The sequence below is a fragment of the Pholis gunnellus genome (assembly GCF_910591455.1).
Source record: "Pholis gunnellus genome assembly, chromosome: 3".
Classification (NCBI taxonomy): Eukaryota; Metazoa; Chordata; class Actinopteri; order Perciformes; family Pholidae; genus Pholis; species Pholis gunnellus.
The window spans coordinates 2310211-2337997 of record NC_136529.1 but is presented as its reverse complement, the minus strand read 5'-3'; the positions used below and the strand labels follow the sequence as shown (position 1 = coordinate 2337997).

The window sequence follows — 27787 nt, the reverse complement described above, 5'->3', positions numbered from 1 at the left end:
TTTAAACCAGACATCAACGTTGAAATCCGGGTTAGTGCTCACTGGGGAGGGTGAATGCAGGTATATTCAGAGAGACACCATACAAACAATAATGTGTTTTCTTAACAGTCATTGTTTTAACTCGATGTGTTTTTAGGTCGTGTCAAAAACACATTTTCCATCTCTTCGTGAAGGACGGTAAAAATGCTCTGAATCTATCATCATCATCACTGTATGAAAAACATTATGTCAGAAGCACATTTAAAATACAGCACTGAAAGTAGGCTGTTCTATTAGTATGTTGATCAAATTAAATTAGTTTTGCCTCACAGCTATACTTATGTACTTATCCTTGTCTTCCATGCACACACACACACACACACACACACATTGTATCGCTGTAGTGTTGGTGTTGAGAGATCACTATCGCTCTCACACAGCTTTCACAGATGTCCAGGAATTCAAATGAAGCAAATGAAGGTGATACGTCCCAGGTTTGGTGACCTGCATCATCTGAAACGGGATGACTCATAGGGCTGTTGCACCGCACCTCTCCACGCCAACCCTCGGCATACTCCTCCACCCCTGTGAGGCGTTCACGCATTCTCCACGTTTCTGGAGTACTGTCTGTCAGCGCCTCCTTCCGCTAAAGAGACGCTGACAGCTATTAATTATCACGCGGGCTGAACGAAGGGCATTCCTCTCTGCTGAAATATCGCTGTGCTCGCGCACACACACATTCTCCTCAGCCCTCTACATCCACACACAAACGCAGAGAGACACCACCTGGCCGTCATTGGTCTTCATCATATTTGACAAATGAGGCAAAACGTTTTTTGTCCTCTGAGGTCGTCCAATCACCGTGCCTGGACCGAGCGTCTCCTCCGGGTGGGACGAGCAGGCAGAGGTGGGAATGTGATGATCAGGCAACCCACCGGGGACACTTTGACTACCTGAAGCACACACACACACACACACACACACACACACACACTGTGCACCCACTTTTATGAGATGATTTTATGATGATCTGCACAGACACTGGACTGATGAAAAACACGCTGAGGATTTAAGCAGTTTATCAGAGCCCAGCGGTAAATCGGGGCCGCCATGTGTGCGCAGGAGAGTAAATCTCGAGTCTGTGGACGCGGCCTTCTCAGCCGCGCCTGAGCTGAACCTTTGACAGTCTCTGCCCGTTCCAGTGTCCAAAGCTCCTGCCAACGCACGGAGCACAATGTGGTTCTCATGTAGATGTTGGCCGCGCTGGAGGGGCTTGGCACCGGTCTACACGCTCTCCAGCAGCTAGGAGGGGGCGCGCGAGTAAGAGAGAATTGCCAATCGTGTGGGGGGAAGTTATCTCCCAGTTATAGTATGAACCGAAAGGTTAGCTGTCTTACTTCTTACCTCACAATGTATTCAAGTTGTATAAACGGTCCATGCGTTTGGAAGTATTCCTGATAAAAGCAGCACAGAAAGTACAGCTTTTAGTTAGTTAGTTTTAGTCCGTTCAGATCGTTTTGGGTTTTTACGTGCCGAGCTTCAAAGGGATAGTTCAGAATTTTTTTGAAGTGGGGTTGTACGAAGTAATTGTCCACGGCCCTTTCTGACGGGGAACTGAAGCTGTTATCTATCCTCTTTTTCAAAGCAACCAGACTCCTTTGACAAAAACAGTCATTCTTACCTCACAGAACTCTTGTGCTCTGCCAGTCAAAATTCCCATTTTTGCAATGAAAAGAGCATAGATGTGTTTTAACACATCTATGCTCAAGTTCCCCATTGGAAAGGGCTGTCTAAACTGGTATTGATATTTTTTTAGGTCGGCCTTCATTTTAGGTTGCCCCCGTCCACAGCATGTTCAATCATTGAGAAAGTCAGTTTAAAGTAGATAAGTGAGGACATGCCAATCGGATGGGGGGGCCAATTGCAATCCAAGTACACTATTTATTTTGCATCCGGTTTATTGATGATGTAATTCTTCTATTTCATACTTTTCATTCCTAATTCATTTTTCTTTTTTTATGTAACACATTCTGGTGCGGTAGCTGTGGTTGCATTGTGTTGCTGCCGTTAAAAGAAGCACAAGCATTGCACTCATCGTAACGTATTTTTCGAGTACATGTCTGACGACCGGGCGACCGTCAAGCGACGCCACCGCTGGTCACTGCAAGGGTTATTTTGACACGGCAGGTGGCTGTCGGCTAATAGATACACGGAACACACACGCTCCGACCCCATTTGGCCCGCATACACACACATTGTCAGGTGTTTAGTGTCCAGGTGTTAAGGGAAAGTTATTTGCAGTTCAGACAAAATCTCCCCGATGACAGACACATGGCTATAACCATCGGAGAGTGTGTGTGTGTGGAGACGTAAGCTCACAGTGATCCTCCATACCTGCATCCAGAGATGAAGCTGTGGCAGCTAAAGCCCTCATCAACAGTCTGATCCACTGTGTGTGTGTGTGTGTGTGTTGTAACTTTCACTCCTCCTGACTGATCCGTTCTTATCTGATCTGCCCGCGCTGCGATACAATGTTGCCTCAAGATGACTGCTTGGAATCCGCTGTGATCAAGCTCAGTGAGTTTGTTTGGATAGAAGTGAATGACAGACTTGGTTAGATTTCACTGTAAATGGTGTCTAAAATCAGTTTTCATGATGCCCCCCCCCCCCCCCCCCCCCCCCCCGTCCACAGCAGTACATTGCTTTGCTGCCGTGCTGGTACCAGGTGGCAACCTCCGGTTCTGAAGACTGAAGCCGATGCTGAAGTGTCTTAAAACCTGCATTCTCTCTACTGACCAACAGGGGGCGACTCCGTCTCTGCGTCACTCCTCTGCATTCTAAATATGGTAACTTCCGTTTATTGGTTGCAAAACAACAACAACACGGCGACGGGTGTAGTTCAAGATAGTGACAACATCGCGGACTATGTCTACTTCTTATAAACAGGCTGGTACTCCTGTTTGCTTCTCCAAAATGGCCAGTGACCTGATTTGACCTGACAATCACCGTCTTTGCCTCTTCTGCTAAATTATTCCCACATAAAGGCCTTTACACACTGGTGTGTGTGTGTGTGTGTGATTCATTTGCACATCAATATATTTTTTCCAAACTGTTGTTTTTGTTCACACAGAACTATTACAAATTAGATTTTTTTTTTAGGAACGAGGTTTAATTTTTCTGGACTTTGGCGCCAAGAATGAAGGCATCAACCAATCACGTTGTGCGTTCACTACATTGTGCAACAACATGGAGGCTATGTAGTTCGAACCAAGAGGCAAACTGCTCGGACCTTTCACAATAAAAGCCCTAGACGTGTACACCGCTTAACTGTTTACCAGAGGGAGCTCCAAATTTACTTGAGAATTTTGTTGAAAAGAAAAATATCTTACAGTAGCTTAGAATATACAATAGACCTCTGACAGATGCTGCTCTGGGTCAATATGATCCTGGCCCGCTGCTTGCATGAATCTATTCAGACCTTTTATTGAAAAAGTGTTGCAACTGTCCCAAATTTGCATCGCTGTCGGTAAGAGTAGTTTTGATGCAAAAATAATTGGCAGGCATTTGGTGTTGTTTATTCGCCTATTTGTCCGCCCGTTGCCCTGATTTAATTGTGACAATCCTCATAAATTATGTTCATATATAGCTAAACAGTGTTAGCGAGTTATCTTTGCGAAACACAAGTTACGGTGGTGCGGTGGAGGTCAATGGTTCATGTCCTTCCTCAAAAAGAATGAATGAAAACGAAAACACTGGAGGTCCCAGTTTGCCCACCGTTTGATTGACTTAATGTGCACTTGTGGGTAAAAAGGACGTGAAACTTCAAAGCGGTGTAAAGGTAAAGTGCAGTCAGTAAATAGACGGTTCCCTGCACTGCCAGTACGTAGCCATGTCCGATGTGGAGAGTGTGCGACTCGCGGGGCCACACTCGCTCGTGTTGCGCAACGTGGCCATCTGGGGGCAGAGAGTGGCAGAGACACCAGAGGAAAAGCTGAGAGCGAAGGAGGAGGGGGAGGGAGGGAGAGGCAGAGGGGGGCCCAGGAGAAAGAATTGCAACTGTCATCACAAACAAGAACCATCTGTCTCATTTGTGTAACTTGTTTTCTTTTAATATGAGAAGTATGCTGAAGAGATCTGGGAGTTTGAGAGAGGCCTGGGAGGGCCGGGCCCTGGGCTAAAGCCAGCCTTCTCCCGGGTTCTCTGAGCGAGTGGCATTAATATCCAGCCAACCTGCACTGTTAACCCTTCACACTCACGACACACGCTGACAGACAGACGGAGAGAGAGAGACGGCGTCAGAAAACCTTTAACCTGGAGTAATCAGAGGGACCTGAGATGTAATTCGAACTATTAACTGCCTGTCTGGGAGAAGAATTGGCTGGAAGATTTATGTGAAAGGGTGAAATCACATCATCGTTATCTCATTACCTCTCATACCTTCAGGAAGTATGTTAGAGAAGTACACGGCTTCTGTGGGTTGTGAATAACACACTAATTAGGCAAAACATCACATTGTATTCATTATGATATTGTTTGCTAACATAAAGAAATGTCCCCTTGCGGGATTAATAAAGTAATCCATCTATCTATCTATCATTTGTGTGATTTATGCATAGGTACAGGTTTTTGGAAATTCCGAGCATATCTATTGCTTCCACACAGCTCTCAACATGGCGACGGCTGAGGCGGTGGATAGCAGCTAACAGCGCTAACGGCGCTAAGCTGACAGAGCTCACAGTGTTTACCTGAGGATCGGCGCTCAGCTTAAGCGTCGCCTTCGGTTTGGACAGCGTTATCAGCTGTAACCGCAGTTAGCCATTAGCTAACCAGTTGAGCACGCTAACGTTCACGAACATGCACTAAAAGGCACACGCACTTGGCAATGTGAACAAAGCCCAGAGAAGCTTGAATAATACAACAGAGTGACTTCATTCTCTGCTCAGGTAGACATTACTTCACACAGCAATAGTTGTTTGCTCTTAAAATAATGCTCTTAATACAATACTCACCTTTTCTGTGGCATTTTACTCTTATGACAATTTTCGATATACTTATGACTTTTTTTAACACAATATACATAACTTTTTTATTACCTTTTTTTTCGACATACTATACTATGGGTATTCAATTAAAATTCAACGAGGTCCATTTAGAGAGAATTATAAACAACACATCATTTAATATTAAATAAATGAGAAAGAATAAATTACATAAAAGAAAGCTTTTGAAAAATGTGCATCTTAAAATAAAGTACTTCATTTAAGAAAAATGAATTGAACTGAATTGTCTTTGCCCTGCAGCTTCAAATTCAGTTCGTTCAGGTGTAAAGTGATGACAACCAAGAAAACCACGATATTATATTATTATCATCTTCTAAAAAGATACATTTGTGTGCAGGGCCTTTATCTGTTGCTATGAAACCACTTGTTTTAGCTCCATTCTTCTCTGTTAACATCATTGTTGGGAAGTTAATTAATGTGTCAGGGTTCTGATCATATTGGGCTCTTAGGATTTGAGTGGGTACGTTTGCTGAAAAGATTTGTGCTTTATCTTGTAGTGGCGCTTCACATTTCCGTGTCACCGTCTATCTCACTCAAGTCGCAATACTTTGGTTGAGTAGCATCACGTGAGATAATTTGCAACGCATGCAATTTGTCGGTGTGTTTCCTGGACCGCTAAACGAGTGCCGTAAATGCTGGAAAAGCTGTGTTGGTTAAAATAGAAGCACTCCGTCAAAATTTAAGTCAAAATTTAAGTCAAAATTTAAGTCAAAATTTAAGTCAAAATTTGATCCACTGTACGTTTTCATGAAGCAGGTTCATGGGGCTTGTGTCAGAGTTTATTACAGCTGCATTCCAAATCGCATACTTTTTATTTTTTACTTTTAACACATACTGCCGCTCCCCTTACATAGGACTTAATCTATCTGTTGCACAAAAGGATTGTGGGTCAGAATAGCCAGAAAAGCATGGTGGCTTGCATACTGCAAAATGCGACCGGATGTAGTAGAACATCATGGTATTTTTGGCATACTGCATTTGATATACATGTGTGTACCAATATCCATACTACTATACTATTTTGTATGCCAAAAAACTATTTAGTATGTCCCAATTGAATGCATAGTGCATGCTACAGTATGTTCTTCTTCTTTAGTTTATAGTGGACTGCAAAGAAATGTTTTCAAAGAAATCTGCAAAGAAATCTTCAAGAGAGTGGAACTTCAAGGCTTCATGACAACTTTGTCATTAAAGACAATATATTATGAAAAGAAAGATGAATAAATAAAGAACATCATTACCTATACAGAAATTATATTCTGAATATGAAACCTGAACTTGTACTTGTTCTTCCAATGTCTCTCGCCCTTTGATGCTCCACTTCTTTCCCAGATCTTCAACCTTGCCAGACAGTCTTTCACTTTCGGGGAAGGGGAGTTGAAAGGTGACTGGGAGCTTGAGCGGGCGACGTTTCCATGTGATTCTAGTTTTCTTTTTCCTTTTCTTTTGTTTTCGGACTGTTAAAAGTGGATTGGTCCAATACTGCCTTCTGAAAAAGTGGGGGAGACATGTCCCATGATCCCCACCCCCTGTTAATTACGCCCTTGCTTTCACTAATTGAGACTTCTGCAAGATATATTAGCGTATTGATCAGTGGCCACATTCATTTATTTACTAATACTGAGTTTGTAGCCTCGATCATAGAATTGAAACCTGTGGGGCGAGGATTGGTCTTGTTGCAGCAAAGTATTTAGTCTCACCCGCGCTGATTAAATGTATTGACACAGGATCTCGAAAGCAAGGTTTCTTATTGTTTATTTCTTTGATTTCAAAACAGATTTGTTGTTCACAGTGTCATTTCAAGGGAATAATAGTGTGCGTCCCCTGGATACTGTCCTTTTGGATTGTAATGTGTCAAAGATGCAGGACTCACTACTACTTCTCACTTCTTATGTTGAGGTAAGATCATTATTTAACAAAAGAAATCTGATATTGTTTATTCAACATTTGCGTTTTTAGCCGTCTTTGATGAAACCAATTTCCGTTATGCTTGAGACCATCGCAGGTTAAACGTCTCGGCTCGACAGTAGCGAGACGTTTAACAACCCCTCGACTCCATGACAGAGTCGAGGGGTTGCGGCTAATGAACTGTAATTATTTGTAATCTCTTTATAATCTCCTCATAAATAATACATATAATTTATGAAGCCGCTAATTTCATCTAAAATGTTTGATTTATGTGGGCTAATGTAACTTTTGCTGAATGGCGGCCACAAGTGATGATTACAGAATAATAGTCATAGTAATAGCAGCACAAGTAGAGGAAAGTCAATGAACTGGCACATGGATGTTAATTACACAGCAAAATCTACCTAAAGTTAGCTATCGTTAACTAACTTTAGCCACCATGAGCTACTGGTTTTACCAGATTATGTACAGCTGCAGCAGCAAAACATCTGATTATATTTTATTGCTTATGAATTCAACACTTATCTGTGTACAGGGACACAGTCATACACAGCCTACAAGTCATAAAAAGGGCAATTCTTAGTATTACCTTCACCCTTTTCTTGTGAAAACATTTGTCAATGAAAAACTTCTTAATGTTTAGCTAGGTGGCAACCTCCGGTTCTGCCGAGTGAAGCCAATTTGTCTTAAAGCTTGCATTCTCTGCTGCTGACCAACAGGGGGCGACTCCTCCAGTTGCAAAAAGATGTCTGATTGTATGAAAGTCTCTTGATTTATTACCTCAGTAAACATTGTAAACATGAGTTTATGGTCTCAATCTCTAGTTTCAAGTCTTCTTCAATACAGCATGATGTTCATTTAGTAAATGATGGTCCATTTAGAGTCAAACAGACCATAAAGCAGGGGATGCTTTAGGGCGGGCTTACTGTGATTGACAGGTAGCTGCCACTACCAGAGCCGTATACGGCATTTATACGTTGCTCCTCCGCATTCCAAATATGGTAACTTCTGTCCACAAACTTTCTGTCCACAAACCAGTGGGTGACGTCACGATGACTACGTCCACTTCTTATATACAGTCCATGGTTTTACTGCATTTGGCCTGATCCAGTAGGCTAAATCAGCGTGCGACACGGACCGGTTTGATGTAAGACAATATTTTCACGGACCGGCCTTCAAGGTGTGGCGGAAAAACACGACGAAATAAAATGATACAATCTGCATGAAAACAAATATAGAATGCATACAAAATACAACTCACAATAACGCTGAATCAGTGGAGCCCTGAGCTTGTTTCTCTGCAATGAGACGGTCCCATCTGGGTTAATGGGAGACAATGACACCCGAAGTCTGTTCCTCATGTTCAGTCTACTTCGTAATTTAGTTTTGATTGCTGTCACTGCAGAACATCCTGCTTCACAAAGAGGATGTGTGAAATGGAAGCAGGGTTTTCAGTGCTTTAGTGGTGATCTCAGGATATTCAGCCTTTATTTTAATCTAAACACCAGCAGAGTTGTTGTCTCAAACATACTTTTAAGGCCACCGTCATTTACAATCTCCAGAAGCTGATCTTCATCTGTCGCCTCATATTGTGCAGAGCAGGTTTGGCACGTGAGAATTACTCCTGATATTTAATTAGACTCCTGATATTGTCTGTTAAATGAAGATTTCTTTTTCTTGGAAGTTGTCGGCTCTTCTTCTGTCTCCTTAGTGGCCTTTCCTCTTTGCAAAGAAGCTCTCCAAAAGTTTTTTACTAATTTTCGCTAGTTGGCGGGCTTCATTTTTGAGGTAACGTATCATGTGACCGAGACAAGCCTCTTGACATGTCAAGAGGCACAGACAGATGAAATTGGGAGAGAATCCAGTGATTTTTCAAAATAAGACTTCTTTCAGACTCTGATAATCAATAAAACAGAAATAATATAATATTTATTCCTTCTGTGCGTCCCAGTACCAAATGACCCACGGCCCGGTACCGATCCGCGACCCGGTGGTTGGGGACCGCTGGGCTAAATGAGTTACGCTACAGGCTAAACTCACTGTTAAACACTTTTAAAATGAGTCCAATAACATGAGAAAGACCTGATGATGAAGCAGTTGGTTTTAGTAGACTACACACTGTTTCTGATATAGAATATCAAAGGTGTGTATATGGAGTATACATTTTTGAGCTATTTTCTGGCCTGAGAATTGTCCATATTGATGTAAGATATTCCAACTATGAGTAGTTTTTATTCCACAAATATTTGAACCAGCTTTTATAACCCCATATTTGTTGCATCTTAACTTCGACACCAAACACACACACACTAAGTGGTAAAACCCCACTGTCAGCCTCTTGTCTCCGCCACAACCGCAGCAAACCACAAAAGGCATTAGAGTTCTCTGACTGACTGACTGACTGTCTGACTGTACATCTGGCTGTCTGACAGCCTGCGCGCACACACACACACACACACACACAAACACGAGCCCACAGACATTTCCCAATCAGTGTGGCCCCCACCACCCACCTCATCCCGGCCACCATGGTGGCTTAATGAAGGACAGATCCTCACCATCGCAGACCAACAGGGGTTAGGGTTACGCTTTTCTGCAGAGGGAGAGCGGACTGGAACCGGCGCAAGTCAAAGATATTGCGGGAGAAAGAGCGAGAAAGCTTGAGTGGCTGGGGGGGGGGGGGGGGGGGCAGGATGATATTGATAGAGACAGAAGGAGGGAAAAAGCTTGTGCCATGTGGTCTGCATTTCGCTGTAATCCCTGCTCTAGCCCGGTGTTCCTTGCCTGTGTTCCCTCTTCAGCCTGAACCCAATCAGGCGGTCGCTGAAACCTGAGCGGCCACTCCGGTTCTTCCCAAAACCAGACTACCAGGTTCCCAGCACCGCTGGAAACACATCCATTTACGTCTGATTGATATGCTGTATTCAGTGATATATGGCGCATTTAAATTGTGTCTGTAGGTGTCAGGGGTGCATGGGAAGGACCTCAGGGTGTAATGTACCTCACACAAACAACACACACACACACACACACACACACACACACACACACACACACACACACACACACACTGCAGAGTGCACACTGTGGCCACATAATAACGCAGCTGAAAGACACGGGAAATGGACGATTTTATTGAAATATGTCTCTGTCTGTCAGCAGGGCTGTGTGTGTGTGTGTGTGTGTGTGTGTGTCACAAGACATGGTGGTGGAATGGGGATGTACTCTCTCTCACTTTCCCTCTTACTATCCCTCTCGTGTTCTTTCTTTCCATATTAGCAACATTGTTTTGTTGGCATTCTCTTTCTCGCTCTCTCACACACACACACACACACATACACACACACGCACACACAACACGTAGTCTCTTTTGAAAGAAAGGACAACAGTCATTTTGGACACAGCATATATTCCGTATTAACATACATTCATAGGCAGTATAGTCTTCTTCAGTGTATAAGTCTTTACAGATCTACAGTATGTCTCTATAATGATAGCACGTTATTATAGGAAAGCTTGGCTTTATGGTGGTGGTACAAGACAACAATAGAGTCCTGACAGTGGCATGGGAAACTGTGTGTGTGTGTGTGTGTGTGTGTGTGTGTGTGTGAGAGGAACGGGAAAATTGAGTGTGTGGTCGGATGGTTAGTTGCTGTGGGGGCGAGGGCTCTATGTGCGCTTGGAGAGAAAGTGCTTCAGTCATCATGCATGGTGAGCATGCTCGGCAACCCTCTGGCAGACCTCTTTGTGTACACGTGTGTTTACATTGTGTGTGTTTGCATTGTGTTTGCATTATGTATGTGTTTGCCGGTACATGCGTCTCTGTGTGTTTACTCGTGTTTGCATTAAGCCGACTAGCATTTTGGGCAGATGGCGACGTGCAGGTGGAGGCCAAGATCACGCCAAATCGGACCTGGAAGCTGTGGATGAACACAGGTGTCGATCTGGAACACTGTTTGCTGGGTACGTGTGTCTCATGACCATCACCTGCCAGTACTGTACAGCAAAGACAGGAAGGAGCTGACAGTGGCTTTCACCTGTCCATCATCATCCTCCCTCTGACAGAAAGACAGTGAGTGTGTGTGTGTGTGTGAGAGTGGAGCAGCATCAGGGCATTGCAGGGGGCAAAATAAATGACTCAACAGCATCTGAACCTCAGCGCAGCACAGCCATGTACACTCAGGAAGCAAATCACAGAAAGTGCGACATGTTCCTCCTCGTTGTTCAAGTCCGTCCTCCGACAGACTCGGCGTCTCCCTTTTTTGACACCCAGCACTCCAACTGACTCCTCCAAATGCAGCAGCAGCAAGGATAGAGGGCAAACAACCCTCCTCTTGACCCCACCCCAACCCTTTAACCCCACCCACCCATGGGTCCAGTTAGTCCCTTATTGTCTCCATTGGGCTGTCCCCTCCTTCTAGGTCCACCCCTCATCAGTCTCCTCAATCTCAACAAAATAAGTTAAACATTACAAAAATAAGAAGCATCAATGAACAAGCAAACATGAGAGTGAGGGGGGAGGGGGCAGAAAGTGAAAGACGCTCTCTACTCGAGAAGAAACAAACTGCCTCTGTAGCTTTGTAAGAAATCCCATGCATAATCTACTGATATCCATTAAGGTGTCATAAAATGAAGAGGATGACATTTGACTTCTAAGCCATTCAGTTTGCTTCCGTTGACCAGTAGTAGGAGGGTGGGGGAGGGGGGGTTTCAAGCAGGAGAAGAGGGAGGTTAACAAGTCCTCCTTGCTCCCTCTGGCCTTTGTAATCGAGCAGGAGTGTGGGGCGTTTGTTTTGTTCATCAGCAGTGCCCTCCTTGGCCCGCCATTCCCATCATCGGCAAGTGTGCATCTCCACCATTTTGCGACACTGTTTGCACTTGACATAACAGCACCAGTGGAACTTACAGCTGCACCTGTCCACCACCTCCACCTCCTGCGTCTGGAAGCCACGGCCGCAGCACATCAGCTCGCAGCCGTCGATGGCCTTCGACGTTCGGTTACACTGGCGACCCACAGTGCCCAGCATACCCGGCGTGCGCGGGTCATAGTCGCAGAAGTCTGGACTGGGTTCCAGGTAGACCAGATCTTCGTCCGTGTGAGGTTTGAACTGGGAGTTCCGAGGCATCAGGACTTTGGTGGTGCCCACCTTGCGCTGCTCCACCTCAGTGGCGCCGTCGAACTTCTCCTTGATGACGTTGCCCACTTTGCGGAAGGGCGGCATGGCTTTCCAGCAGGTCTTCACCTCACAGGAGCCTGACACGCCGTGACATTTGCACTCCACACGCATGTGGGACAGGATGGCCTGCAGAGAAGCCAAAGAACCGTTGGTTAGCAGAAAGACCTTGAAATAATGTGATGACAATGCATAATATCCCTAAAAATAGCTTCAAATGCTGACAGTTCAACAGCTACCAGAGCTGTAGAACTGAGACTTGAGTCTCAAAAATAAAGGATTGGTATTTGATTTTGACTTGACTGCTGTGAGTTAGCATATTGTATTTTGTAATGTATTTTGAAATAGAATTGTCTCATATGACTTATTTCAATTACTTGAAACTTGCACTTGTCTAAAATAACTTAACTTGGAGTAGAATGACTTAAAAATGGACTTGCACTTATCTTGATTGACTTGAAAGTTGACTTGGATGTATCTAGAAAGATTTAAGACTTGACTTGGACTTGTCTCACATAACTTGACCTGGACTTATTTGAATGACCTGAGACATCGCTTTGAATTGACTGGAATAATGTAAAACTTGATTTGGACTCATTTGTCTTGGGACTGGATTGAGCTTGTCTAGACTTACTTGAAACTTGATGTGCACTTCTCTAGAAGGATTAAATACTCAATCTGGACTCGGATGACTTAAGACTTAACTTGGACTTGTCTAAAATAACTTGACTCGGAGTAGAATGACTTAAAAATGGACTTGAACTTGTTTGGATTTATTTGAAACTTGAGACTTTTACTATCAGATAAATATTGTGAGAGAACTGCAAAAGTAGTTCAGAAAAGAAAGCCAACATGACTCTTTAGGTGCGCTGTACTAAAAGAAGTTCAATGTTTTACAAAAGGGAATATATGTCAAGGGCAGCAAGTTACCTTCCTGCCAGCCTCGTTGTTGTGCAAGTTCATGAGAGCCCGACTGGAGGACTGGCCTTTACTCCTCTCCCTCACATCCACAAAGGACTGGGAAAAGGCCACGCCATATGCAATGTTATCACTGCAGCCCGACCACTGGAACCCTATGAAAATACATGAAGATAATTCTTTATTGATGGTTCATTGTAGTAATGTGTGATATGGATATATTGTAAAATATCTGGCTCTATACACATGGAGATAACATGGCATAAATAATATGCTACCAATAACATCTGTCTGGCCTTTTCAAAATGAAGCAAATATTTAAAACGTTGCATTATTTAGCTTTTAAAATCATTGCATTCAAATGCCTGGATCAGTTGGTCCTTCTGTTTCCTTTGGGTGTGTGTGTGTGTGTGTGTGTGTGTGTGTGTGTTTGTGTGAAAGGGAAAGAGAGACCTACCCTCTGGACTGACTCCATGTACATTGTGGTCGCAGCCACATTTTTCCAGCTCTCCGCTGCTGCAGGCCCTCGTGACCGCAAACGCCACACTGGCTGCTGAGATGGCGTACACAAAGGCTGCCTCACGGGTGCCTAACACATACACAAACACGGGCACACACAGTCGTATTGTTTCATTATGTAACTGAAAAGAGCTTCTCATTTTGAATGGCAAGAACACTTCTACAGATGAAGACTGTATTAAAGTTTTGAGGTAGGGAGCTCAGACATTGACATACAGGAGCTGGTTGAGCCAATACAAATGGAAACCAGCGCTGAAATGTCACAATATTTTTAAATGGAATGGAATAATCCCCATTTTGTAAATGCATGCAGGTTGGATAGTTGACTGATAAAGTTGTTTTAGTGTCAATCAGCTGTAGGCCCAGGGCGTCAAAGACCAACAGGGCTGTCGAGTAACGAGCGGCAAGGCTGAGAGGGGTCGTGGTCAGGGGCGATGGATGGGTCGAGCAAACACAGGACTTTCACCCAGGAGACCACTGTTTGTGTTCCCAGTGAAACCACAAGTAAACATTGACTCATTTTAAGTAGCATAAGTAGGCTACGTTACATAACATTCATAATTTACATCACGTTGCTGAACATAACCTACGTAGTTTACTGAAGTTATGTAATTGCAACCCAAACCACTCTTTTTACAAAACCTAACCTAAACCTAAGCTTCCCCATGGGGTCCAAACCAAACGTTGTCTGTCAAGTCAGTGTCTCTTTTGTGCCAAGATGCAGTACATAATCTTACCCTGGGTGACCACTTTGCCGAACACGGGCATGGTCTCCAGAGTGGAGCAGTTCCATCGACGGTTGCGAAACTGGAACTGACACTCGTCTATAGCCAGCTGGGCTCCACGACGCACTGCATCCATCACCTCCACACTGCGCTTACAGATCTGGACCTGGAGTGGAGACACACAGGAGCTGCGTCAGCCACGAACACAGCACACATACTGACAAAATACTTCACTTTCTCATTAGAAGTGAGAAAAAGGTACTGATATGTCATTATCAAATCAATACCAGATACCAGATGTTAATATCCCATGCTGAAAGAAAACACTGTTGGACACACGTTACAGTAGACAAGGTGCACAAAGGTAGAGGTCTGTACCTGTCTCTGGATGAGGCCTCGTAACCTCTCGCACGTCTCCTCGTCCCGGATGCTTCCCACTGACGACAGCTTGGCCAGGTACCTGACAGAAAAACAACAACAGGTTAGTGTGCAGCAGATGGCCTGAAAGAACACGGAGGTCACGAAGGAACATTCAGGGGAAGAAGTTGAAAGTGCCGCGTCTGATGTCTATGTTTAAAGGTGAGATGCAAGCGAGACAGAGGCTACAAATCGTCTCCCCTCACTTTGATACAGTTATTGTCAAAGATAACCTTCAAACCCGCAATTATTGAATTGGACCACACCATTCAGATGAAGCACATCTTGCGTACAGAGGGGTTTGTTTCCCATGACGTCGTGGGAATGTTTTGGATAAATGTCTGGTTGTGAGGACACTGAGAGGAGGGAAAGTGGCTTATCATACACACCACCTCCAGGCCAGACAGGTCGGGGAGATATACCGCATACACACAGACACACACACACACACACACAATCTAAGATGTGTGAGAAAATGGCATCAGTCTGGATGCCCTGACCCTCACACATCCACCTCACCTCACTTCAGTCTCATATCTCCAGTGCCAGCTGCACCTTACAGAAATAGGCTTTCTCATAAGCTGGGAGCAGCCCTGATCGTGTACCGTCTACGCTTCTCAAAGTGCACTCATGTAAACGCATGTTGAGTCTAAAAAGCGTACTTTCCTCAAACAATGGAAAGTTTTGCAGATGACATGCGCTAACTCATTTCTAGTGCAGTACTCCAAAATGAACAGAACACAGGCTAGCTGTTAACCCCTGCTTCCACTCTTTATACAATAGGCTACGCACAGTGAGTTTGCTGATCGCAACCGGCTGAAACTTCTCCTGTGTGCGAGCGTGCAGGAGAACTACGATGGCCGACGCAAAAAGGCGACGTTCAACATGGCAGACTCCGTAAAGAGGACACCGTCCATGTGTAGATAAAAACGGCTCATTCTAAGGTAAAGAAAACACACCAGTTCTTATTTTCAAGTGATTATACACGAAAGAAAACATATACTTATATTATATTCCATTTCTTTGTCCATAGCTGACATCCTATGTGAAATATAGCACCACAGCTGAGTCGTTAAGGACCAAAAAACAATCCCTTAACTAATGAAAACTATTATTATAATAGTAAAAAAATTATTTATTTTTCTGTGTTTGCAGGCTCCTCTCTACGGTGAACAGAGTTTGAATATCAAAATGGCCCTTAATAAAGGCAAATTCCAACAGAATGAACTTTCAGGCTATCATTCCGTACAGGCAGATATGTTTTTCCTTCGGGTTTCTCAAGCTTGTTTTATGAGTCCTGGGTTATGAGTTCCCAAGACCACACATACCACTGTAAAGCCCTGCTATCCCGTCTCAATCAAGCTGTGGCACACATCCAGATTGCAGAGAATTCAGCTGTCAAATCCTTGACAAAGCTGTAACGCACAACACAAAGTGGTGCCACCAATGTTGCACACCAGCTGACTGTACAAATAATTCTTTTGACATCCAAATTATCCATTTTTATTATGTATGGTTCCGCTTTGAGCTACATCTCAGCTCTTTAAAACCCTCCTGAGTCTGGGTGGTAATGTCCGAGTGTTGCATTAGTGCATTATCATCAGTGCTATTTGTAAATGTGGTAGTATCATTAGTACATCATCCCTCCAGAGGTCAAACAGCTCCTCCTCTCCATCCACCCTCTCATCTCCTCCTCTCAACAGTTCAGATAACATCTCTCTCTCTCGCCGTCTCTTTGATGGCCTTCTGTTTCTCTTCCCCTACAGACAGTGTCAGTATTTAGCACTCATCACTGCGATAACCCCGCTCTCCAACACTCTCAACATCTCAGCCACATCCACTCACATCCACCCTCAGGGGTGACCTCACTCTCTCGTGAGGTTGAATCAGTTTCCTCATGAGGACCACCGAGGACCCCCCCATCCTTCATCAGAGTGTGTCTAATGTCTTCAGCCATGAGCCCCCAACATTTAGTTTGAAGCTGCACAATAAATATTTCTACATTAACTATGGATTAAGTGACTATGTGCTGCGTCCAAAATGGACCTGTGGAAAACCAACCTGAACCAGTGCATCACTTCATTTCAAAAGAAAGAGAGACCTGAGCCAGCCTGATCTCGCTCCCGTGAGCTTCACATAACGATGTTATAATATGTCAATGCTGTGTCACAACGTTTTGACATCATTATTTGGCTTCATGGCTGGTCTCCCAACGTCTTTTACCTCTGTGATTAAATATTTGTTATGCTAACTTTGGCTAACGTTAGCCACCATAAGCTATACTGGTCATACCAGACCAAAAAAAAAGCAGTGGCAGGAAATATTAATAAGTGTATTATACTTTAAAAATATACAGTGATTGAGTTGTGGTAAATCTAAACTCTTAGGGGAACCCTAAAGCCTACAGTCTGTCCTCGAGCCCTCTGCCAGGTTATATCTTCTCCCAAAATCTACAGGTCCTGCCCCCCCCTTCCCGGTGTGGATGGAGTCCAACTCAGCTCTGCCCAGCTCTGATTTGCTCTATTGCAGTAGCGAGGGGGTTTTGATCAAAGCCATGTGTGCCATTTGATCCCTCTTTGTTGTTTAGCGTAGCCTTGGGCAGAGCGCTGTGTTCGGGTGGAGGCATCCAGCTGGGAGACCATCAGCGATGGGAACAACCCACGGACAGAAAAACACAAGACGACAACAGAGCCCAGCCCGTCGGACGGGCAGCATCCCACTCGCCAAGACACAAACAGCTGGATGGCACCCCGCTGGCCTGACATTCACCCTGGAAACATTTAATAAACATCCGATAAGCCGTTATGCGGGTCATTTTCTGGATATGTGTTTGTGTGTGTGTGTGTGTGTGTGTGTGTGTGTGTCTGCACACGCGTGGGAAAAGTTCAGCAGAGACCTTGGGCCAGTGTGTGTGTGAGCATTTTCATCCCCGTCTCACTTTTATCTGCTCCCTCTGCATGTGTATGCCCTTCGCTTCCCAGAGACGAGGTTAACGAGACGCCTCAACAAGGAGACAGAGGAGTCAAACCGTAGAAGGACAGAGCACACACACACACACACACACACACACACACCATCATCCCCACATCTCATCCTCATTCCACTCCCTCTTTCCTCTCTGGCCTCTGGTGGTTGCGTGCTTGAATCCCAGAGGGCCTAAGCCCAGTGGAGCCAGTAGTGTTGTGAAGGCTGCGATGTGTAATGCAACACAAACACGCGAGCGCACCACGGTCCAGGTGGAATGCTCCATACCTCCCACCCAGAGCCCCCCACAGGCTCATGGGAGGCTCACACTGGAAATAAGAGATAATTCTAAACAGAGGAGCCGTTCATGACGCAGGTTGTTATCTGGAGACAGGAAATAAAGGCTAACATATAAAATGGTGAATACCACACAAAAGTCCCGTTTGAACCACTTTGGTGCATTATAAATATGAATTACTGCATTTAAAAAAAAGTTGCTGTTATTGAAGAACACCTAAAGAACATAACGCTAAATCTTGCTTTCAGTAAGGGTGGCACTCATTGGGATTCAGGTCTTGGATAATTTGGAGGACAACGGAATGTGTGCCTGGAGTTTGGTAGTCTGGATGTTACATTACATTACAGTCATTCAGCAGATGTTTTTATCCAAAAGTAACTTATAATTCAAATTCATACACCATAGGCACAGCTACGGGAGCAATTTTGAGTTAAGTGTCTTGCTCAAGGACACATCGACCTGGGACTAGCTGAGCTGGAGCCGGGGAGCGAACCACTGATCGTCTGATTGAAGGACGGCCCTGCTGTCCACTTAGCCACGGTCGTGGTTCAGTTGGTCATGAGCTTTAGGTTTTTCGGTATTGTGTGCATAGTTCTTTTCCAGGCGTCACCACAGAGGCCCAGTTGCTTGCATATAAATGTGCAGCGCTTCCATCGATGTGCTCGGTCGCCACTATGCTGCCTCATTCGGTGTTGGATGGTGACTCGACAGACTTGTATGGTTGGAGATCATAGAGATCGCCACTTCAAGGCTTCGTCTTAGTTATTTTCTTAGAGTTCTTTGTTGTTGTTTTATTTTTTATTTTCTGATTAATTAGTTTCATATAACTTTCCTACTAATTGTGTGTTGTATTTATTTTTTATTTTATTCTATAGGAAAAGGATTTCTTGCTTTGAAATTATATATTTTTTTGTAAAATGTTTAAGTTAATTCGATTGTTTTAATCAAAACTGGGGGGCGACCCGTGATAAGCCTTTCAGGCTATTGGTCTTTCTTGCACATTCTATTATTATGAGTGTCATTTCGTTAAATGTTCCCTTTAAAATGCTATTAAACAAAAGAAATAAGAAGAACATCATTGTAGTGCAGAAAAGTTGATTCAACATGTATTAGTTGATTAACATAAAATGAATCAACAACAATTTTTGATAATCAATCAATAGTTATGTCCTATGAAACAAAAGAAAGTCAGTTAAAGGTCCACTTACTAGCTGTCACAGCTTGAATGAAAACCTTAGGATGCGATTGAAAGCTCTGGGAGCTGGAAAGTGGACCTTTTGTTGTTACACAAAGTGTTACCACAGGTCCAGGTGCAGAACTGTTTTCCTCCAGTGGTTACAGTAGTGAAGTTAGGCGAGCCTGACTCTGTCCAAAGCTAAACAATAATAATCTATGGGCCCTGAAGCTCACCGATTAATCTATTAATAATAATTCATTGTTTAATCAATTCAAATAGTGAAAAAACAACAAGTTGAATGTTACGTGTCGGACTATTTCTATGGCCACGAGCAGTGACTTCAGAGGTACGGATCTCCTCATCCGACTCTCAGCAGGAAGCCAAACTGGTCCCATTTCTCAACAAAAACACCAGATATTTGCTGGTTTCACTGTTTTGAAAGAGTTTGAATTGACTACATTTGGGCTGTCAGACTTAAGAAGCAATGTGTAAATATCCCGCATGCAGGGTCCTGGCAACCTGTGAACAGCATGAACCCTATTTGACTATTTTTGGACATTCCATAGAGTAGACAACAAAAATAAATGAATCCCACCCAAAAATACTGACAGATTAAGCTTTAGTTGCACTTTATTGTTAAGCATGCCAAACTGAAGAGAAGTCTACGATGACTTCAGAGAGGTCTTGAGCTGTCCTCCTCATACAGTGCAGCAGGTTTCCTGTCCCCCCTTTTCACTAAATGAAGGCCTAAAGGAGAGAAAGAGAGAAAGGCAAGGGGGATGTGGAGGCTGGACACATCTGCATGACAGTAATGTGCTTCAGCAAACTACTGTAGCGCTCTCTCTGTGCGTCCATCCCTTCTAATGTGTATTTATATGAAAATACCCGCGTGTTTGCCTTTCCAGCACTGAGCACACAGCAGAGGTACACAGCGACAGGTAAATATAGCTCGGATGGGAAAGGCAAGGAGGAGAGCTGCAAGAAAAGAGCCTCAGAAACGTCTCCTGCACCGAGGCGCTGTGCACAGACCTGCGAGCGGTTACAGTCCTCGACTTGATGCACTGGGGCTGTGTTTTTTGTGCGTTGGTTGTGCGAAAGAAAACCCTTTGGTTCAAGCAGAGATTTAAACTGCTCGTGTAAAGACGAGTGTGACCTGAGCTAACCCTCCCTGTCCCCCCTCTGCAGTGGACACCTGCAGGATGTAAAACAGAGAGTGAGCTGTAGAGGGCACTATCCTCTCAGTTTACCTTCAGACACTTTACCGCACTGAACTACATGACCGCGCCGAGCTCACTGAACACTTTTGTGGCTCTCCTGATGAACCAAATGGTTTTATGAGAAAAAAACCCTCTGTTGATCGCATGATGCACGCGTTATGTGCCCAAAATACAGAAAGAAAAGCCTTTAAACCGATGAATATAATCTCCACTTTCCTCGTTAGACCAGCTTCTGATGGAATGTTCCATAGTGACAGATATTTTCTACTCTAAGACATCTAAGTGTGAATCTGGAATCTGGAACTTCACAATAAAGATCTACATTTATAGAACTCAGCGAGTGAAACATCTGAGTAATGTCAGCAAATCCATAAAATGCTCACAGGTCTAAAGAAAAGCTGACACCAGACCTCGGTCCCATGTCATAAGAAGACACTGAATCTGAGCTGTGCTACAGCTGACCTCTGACCTGTGTCCGAATCATTACTTTTGACACATTTGAATTATCCTTGAAGGGAAATGTTGGTATCTTTCAACCTGGACCTTAAAGCAAACCAAACCTGGAATCACAAGTAATCATCATAACTCATCTCTGGCACTGCCATTACATACTCTCATTGTTTTTACTAGTCTAATCCTTTTGTTATGCATTGTATTGTATAGTATTGTGTTGTCCAGTGTTGTACTATAATGTTTGCTGTTGTATTGTTCTGATAATATTAGGCCACTAAATTGTAATAACCTGCCCAGTGACTACAGACGAAAATTAGCTCTCTGGCTAACTCTGGCACATTTAATAAATAAATAAATAAATGAATAAATAAATATTGTCCCCATGTTTTTGTGGCTAATGGGGACGACAATTCTTGGAATTTGAACATCCACTAAAAAAGCATGTTTTTTCCACTGACTCAGAATGTTATTGTGTGTCTACAAATGCTTCTCTTGATCCAGTCTGTCTGTGATTGCGTGTTACTTGATCGAGGAGAAGTCTCGTCCCGAAATCTCATGAGAGGTGACATCAAATTCAAAGGCCTCCTCCACATCGTCCAAATCAGCCAAATATCCAGCCATGACGATGAAAATCTTTGAGAGAACACTGAGCTACAAACTTCTCTCTCCAACTCTCATTCATGTTTCCAGCATTGTCCTCTGGCAACAAGTCAACTCTCACTCAATACTGGACCAATCTCTAATGGTATTGTCCTTATTAGTCACTTAGACACGAACACATAGGAGCAGAGGGTCCAGGTTGGAAAATACAGAAGTTTCCCTTCAACATTTGGATGATACGGGCTCTCAGAGTGAAGCAAATAGAACTTCACCTGCACAGTCCACTATGTTTAATACACTGAATAAAACAACACCTATTTTCAACACAGTTTGAATAAGTGAATCTGAACCATAACCACAGTAAACACTTGAATCACTGTTCTAAATCCTTAAATCATTGATATTAAACTGTAAGTATACCTTAACAACATCTGCTCCTTGTTACATTACCCTCCCATCATTGGTGAAACTAACCTGCTGTTAGTTAAGTTTTCTTTCTCTGATAAGTGTCGATAATGATATATAACAACTCAACTTGCTTTTTTTTGTTTTTCCATTTACAGAAGTCCGTCGAGGATCCAGCTGCATCTTTTCTTCTATCACGATTCACTTTTCCACACACGCTTTTCAGCAACATTGACAACAATTTTTTATTTTGTCTAACCTACCTGACAACAGCGTAGACAGGCAGGCTCGATGTTAATAATAAAATGTCCAAAAAATAATGGATCGACATGCGATTATCAAGAACTATTCAGGGGATCACAGAATTGTGCAATTTCATAAGGTCCGCTTGAAGGTTGCAGAACAAGGTTTTCATGTCAATGAATGGCCCCCTGCATACTGAAAGCTAGCTGGTGATTTGAAATATTAAACAGAACATATTTAGTAAAATATAGTGAAAAAGTAAAAAATATTCTAATGTTTGACATAAACTGAGCTTTAAAATATTGACATATTATGATTTTTCATACATAATATGAAATCTGTAACTCTTTCTCATGAGTCAATTAAAAAAAATCATCATGGATGTGTCATTGAGGAATGAAACTCATAAGACGTCTATTGAACAAAACATCAAAATGAAATAAGCCACTCCTGCCGTCCAGCATTGGTTCAGGAGCCTCAGGCCGGTGGTGTAGTAACAGTTGGTGGCTTTTTGTATGAAGGACTACGTGGATCTAATTTTGAGTCACAATGCTCAAAATAGCCTTTGCTCTTATGTATTCAGTGACTAATGATATAAATGCAGGAGGGAAAGCTTCAAAGAAAGGAATGAAAGATTAGTAGGAAGGGGCGATGAGACAATGGAACAAAGGTCAAAGGGAATCATTTCAAGTTCAAAAGAAAAAAAAGATGGAAGCAAAGCGTGGAGACAGACTCAGAGGGCAGAGAGGTGAAGGTGAAATGCATCTGATGAGTCCAGTTAACGTAGTTTCTGAGCAGCTAGAGGCTCGCATGTGTGCGTTTGAATGTTAGTGTGTGTGTGTCCACGCGTGTGTCTGGGTGTATTTATATGCTGCTGGCTCCACTAGAGCTCATTTCCCCCTAAAAATAACATGCTCTGCCAACACCACAACCACTCACACACACACACACACAACACGCGCACACACACACACACACACACACACACACACACGTACACAACAACACACTTTCATACAGGGAAAAGAGGCAATAAAAGCCATGAAATTGACCTCCTGCCTGGTGTTAGTGCCGTGGCCCCTAAAGGACAGGAATCAATTAGTGTGTGTGTGTCAGTGTAATGTTCATGCATACCAGCCTCATCCAACCGCAGGTATCAGCCGGTTTTACTGTGACTGTCCTCAGAGTCTTTGTCATGCTTTATATTGTCCTGTTCTGCCTATAAAGGTCTTTCAGGTGATGTAAGTTGGGGGGATTCCTGTGCTGTGTACCTGTGACCATTATTGTGTTTAGGTAAAGTCATCTCATCAGTAAAAATGCATTTTGTCATTTTGACCAATATTTACACAAGACTTGCTAGCCAATGCTTTGAGCTAAATGACGACATCGACTTGCCAACGTGCTCACAATGACAACGCTAACATTTGCTGATTTATATATATTTATATGCAACTGAGTATGATTGGTATGTTCTCCAGATATTAGTTGATAAAACAAGGTATTGGACACATTTACATTTTTATCTGATGATGATGCAAATGAATGAGTATGACCAAAAGTGATTTGGATTCGTCCTCTGGGGACCATGAATTTTTTCACAAAACTGCATTCCATCCAGCGATTGCTGAGATATTTCAATGTGGATAAAGTGACGGACCGAACAGCAGACACAGCGGCATTGCCATCCATGGAGCAATGCCACCGGCATGCCTCAAAATACAAATAGTAGTTTGAATAAAACCACCTCACACGAGTCTCTTGAAAATCTGGTGATGAAGCATTGGGGTGGCCGATCAGATTAGGGGGCCAGTGTCCCGTGACCTCTTGGACCTTTGTCAGTTTGTTGGACAAGAATTGGAGATTGGAAATTTGTTTTAATTATGGCCTACTCAATAACATCAAAGGACAATATGACATTTTTCAGTAAAGGTAAGACATTCAGAGAGATGTAATTTGGATTAGTTGACAATTTGAAGTTTCAAATAGAAGAGGAGCAGACTGAGCGAGTGAACAGGACGGCTTGACAATATTGCAGACTAATGCTTGGCTCTCCCATATTGTTGGATTAAAAAAAGGTCATGAAATCATAAACTGAGAAGAAATGTGATTGCATAATTGATGTGTTTGTGGTTGTTTTTTTATTTCCACATTCAGTTCGGAGAGATAAGGAGATAAGCTTGCCGGTGAAAGTGGAATCATTCATGTGCGGCGGGCAGGTTTGGACATGCACCATTCCTGCTAACTATTTACACAGTTAACACACGTGTATAAACTGTGTGTTGTACACAAGTTTGTGTGTATAAAGAACCCTCTGTGTGTGAGGTTAGAATATTCAGCTTGGTTCTCACCTATCTGGTACTTAGCCATCACTACTGAGCAGAATACCTTACTATACACTCCTTAAGCTTTACATTTTAAAATGAAGAGGAAATGTGTATGGAGTTAGTCACTTAAAGGGGGAAAAATACATTCTTTTTTTAAAAATAGACCAAAGTCAAACCATAAATGTTACCCTAAATATCCTGAAATGTTGCTTATACTCTTGCAGTAATCATTAAGGGGTTTTACCCCCAGACAGGATCTTGATGTGAGGGACCCCCAACTGGTGCCCCATTCTTTTAAGCCTATATTTGTAGGTCATGTTCTGAGATTGTTTCGTTTGTCTGTTTGTGAGCAGGATTATGGAAAAACTGCTTGCCAGATTTTCATGAAACCTTGTGACAGGCAAAGCCAAGGAGCAACCCATTAAGTTCAATTAAATCATGAGGCGAACTCGCACACAATTTTTCACCTAATGGAAATGGCCTTGGCGAAAGTCTGCGCTCTCAGAGTGCCCTTCTAGTTTACAATGTAGCCTGCGGATGTACAGACAAATATCACCAGACTACTTTGATACTGAGGAAACCTCAATGATTCTCAGGCACGTTCTGGAGTTACAATGAGTGTCTTTTTCCATGATTTCTAAGGAACTTTATGGAAGTTCATTCACGTCGGCCCGTGAGAGATGGAAATATCCTCAGAAAGTCTAAGTCACTTCAAGGGGAAGTTCAATTTTGAAGTAAATTACAGCAATCTGGCTCGAAGTGTTTTTAGAGTCACAGCTGCTGCTGAGCGGGCCAAACTACAATAACTACCTGCCAGTTGTGTTTAGAACATCCAGCATGCACCTGTCCCGTTCACCTCAGCAGTATCCGCGCCTCACGTCTGTACCTCTGGTTCACAGTGACGGGTATTTGCATATAATCGATCTTCAAAAGTTTTTCATGAAAAAACACGGTTCCTGTCTTGTTTCATTTCTTCACTAGCAATGCATGAAAGAGAAGCTGCAGAGTACATTCAGAAATACGATCAGCTGTTTGCCATTGTTGCCCCCCAGAGCACGAGCCCTTCAAACATGGCCGCCAGAGCGGATCCCAGAACCCTCTCTTGTCTTTCAGCGACCCGGGTGTTTCCTCATCAGCCGGAGCCGTCCTGGTGGTAATCTGCTCGCCGTGAGCGGCTCCCGCCCCCCCCAACACGGCTCAGAGTGTGTTACGATAATTGTACACACTCTGGTGACAAGAGTGCTCGAAATAACATGCCACAGATTCACCACATTCATGTGTGTGTGTGTGTGTGTAAAGAAGTGTGAGGCGCCAGTGAGTACCGCAATGCCAAGGTCTCTGATTTCTCTGGTTACCGATCAGCTGCCATCTCTTTAGCACCTCACCATGGTTGTCTGGGACACGTGCATGCATGTTCACACACTTCCACACAAAGACACAGAGAGACAAAGTCACGGAGACACAAAGAGAAAGACCAGCGTGTGTGCTCATTATCCTACAGTGTGTAAAAAGATATAGTTTAGGTGCTGTTAGTGAGTTATCGATGTGTAACACCGTGATGCTACCACAGAGTATTTGTCTCCACCAAAACCATCTTCTAACCACATTTTTTCCCCCCATATGTTGGTTGGTCTTCTGCCGTATCCTCTGCTTCATGTTGACAGCAGCAAACGGTGTCCAAACTTGAACCCACTGTTCCCTGCTGAAAGTGAAGTGTTTGAAAAGCAAACACTCAACCCATTCGAGGCTTTAAAGGGGATGTCCTTTCCTGAGCAAATAAACGAGGATTCTAATCCTTTCTCCAGAGCAGATTCGTGACAGTTTAACTGAACAAATAAATGAAGCCGTGCGAGGCCGCTCTCGGTTTTTGTCTCGTCTTCAGACAGATGCCAGATGTAATCCTTCTTCCTCCACAACAGTGGTGAGATGGATTATTCACAACCACTATGGTTGCTCTGTTCTTAAAATTGAAACATGAAACAGTAAGAATCTAAAACTGATGCCTTTATATGACCTTTATAAGCAATCTTCAGTCAAGTTATTCTTAATGCCTGATATCTGGTCCGATGGCGAAACCAGACAAAACGATTCATGGCAAGCTCCTCCTCCAGCCAGGAGTGGAGTATCGCTGCTCCGCCTCTCCCTGCCGAGAGCCAACACCGACAACCACACTGCTGGATGCAAAAGTTATATTGCATGGCCCACTGGAGGGAAGGGAGGCCCGGGAGAACCAGAACCAACCTTGCTGCAGTTAAAATGAAAGGTTTTTGAAAGGGAGTCTGGTGCTTGGGAACACTTTAGCTTTTGTCCGTAGGAACCGCCAAAATCAAAACGCTGTGAAAGTTCCCCGTAGTAGCTTTAAATCAGTGCTACCTTGTAACCGTGGAAACATTTTGTCTGTTAGGGCGCACTGATTTATTTTGATACTGCAGCAGTTTGTTTATCTTGCTAACTCGGTGTGGCGATGTCAACTCAGCGGCACACTGCTGTCTTGGTGCCAAGAATGAGTGTGTCTCAAACAGTAATATCTGGTCACTTCATTTGGTGAAGGACACTTTTATTTGTGTTTTGCTTGTTACCACATTTATTTTCCATTTTCCAACCAGTTTCATCCTTCTTATGGCACGGCAGAATACAGACTCTCACCAGCTAACAACAGTTAGTAGGCAGCCTAATCTGAAAGCCTTTCCTTTACTCTGGTGACTGTATTTACAGCCATCTGGAGGCAGCAGGTGTCGGCTCTATTTGCATACTCTAAGTGGGTGAGTGATGTTGTCGTTATTCAATTAAAACTTCTCTCTCAGGACTGTCTCTTTGGACAGTGTGTAAAACAATGGGTAACCAGGGGCAACATTTTTACAGTCATTACAATACAAGTAGATGCTGTGATGAGCAACATGATATGATAACTGTATAACTGAATTCAACTTTAAAAGAGATTCTGAATCAATCATATAGGCCTATATTTGGACTGCTGTATTCATATTTGAAACTCTGCTTTATGGACGTCAATGTTGGTGAGTCGGTCGTTTGGTCGGTCTACTGCTGTGGTTCAGACTGAAATATCTCAACAACTAAATAGATGGATTGTTTTGAAATTTGGTGCGGACATTGACGTCTACCTCAGGCTGAATTGGAACGTTGGTGATCACCTGACTTTTCATCCAGCCCCATCATGTCATGTCATGGGGACTTTTTATATGTCTATATCATAGACAGTAGAGAAGAACAAAAAAAACAGAACAAATTGTTTCAGCAAATGCCCCTAAATAACATTTATTTACAATGAAGGCACAAAGCCCTCTAGCGGTGGTAGAGTAATGACTCTTGGCCTAGAAGCAAAGGAGGAAGTCAGATGACAATTTAGTAGAGCAACAAAGTCCAAAGACTTGACTTTAACATAGGA

General features: G+C 43.4%; 1 protein-coding gene across 1 annotated transcript in view; it reads right to left on the bottom strand.

The window, feature by feature from the left end:
• Nucleotides 1-11656: 11656 nt before the first annotated feature.
• The window catches only part of wnt4 (wingless-type MMTV integration site family, member 4), a 22317-nt gene continuing 6186 nt past the window's right edge, over nt 11657-27787 (bottom strand). The window contains exons 2-6 of the mRNA XM_079184501.1: nt 14662-14743; nt 14296-14449; nt 13497-13628; nt 13052-13194; nt 11657-12250 (exon numbers count right to left, since the gene is read on the bottom strand). Coding sequence (XP_079040627.1) covers nt 11780-12250; nt 13052-13194; nt 13497-13628; nt 14296-14449; nt 14662-14743 — 982 coding nt within the window. The 3' untranslated portion in view covers nt 11657-11779. The remainder of the gene's footprint in view (nt 12251-13051; nt 13195-13496; nt 13629-14295; nt 14450-14661; nt 14744-27787) is intronic.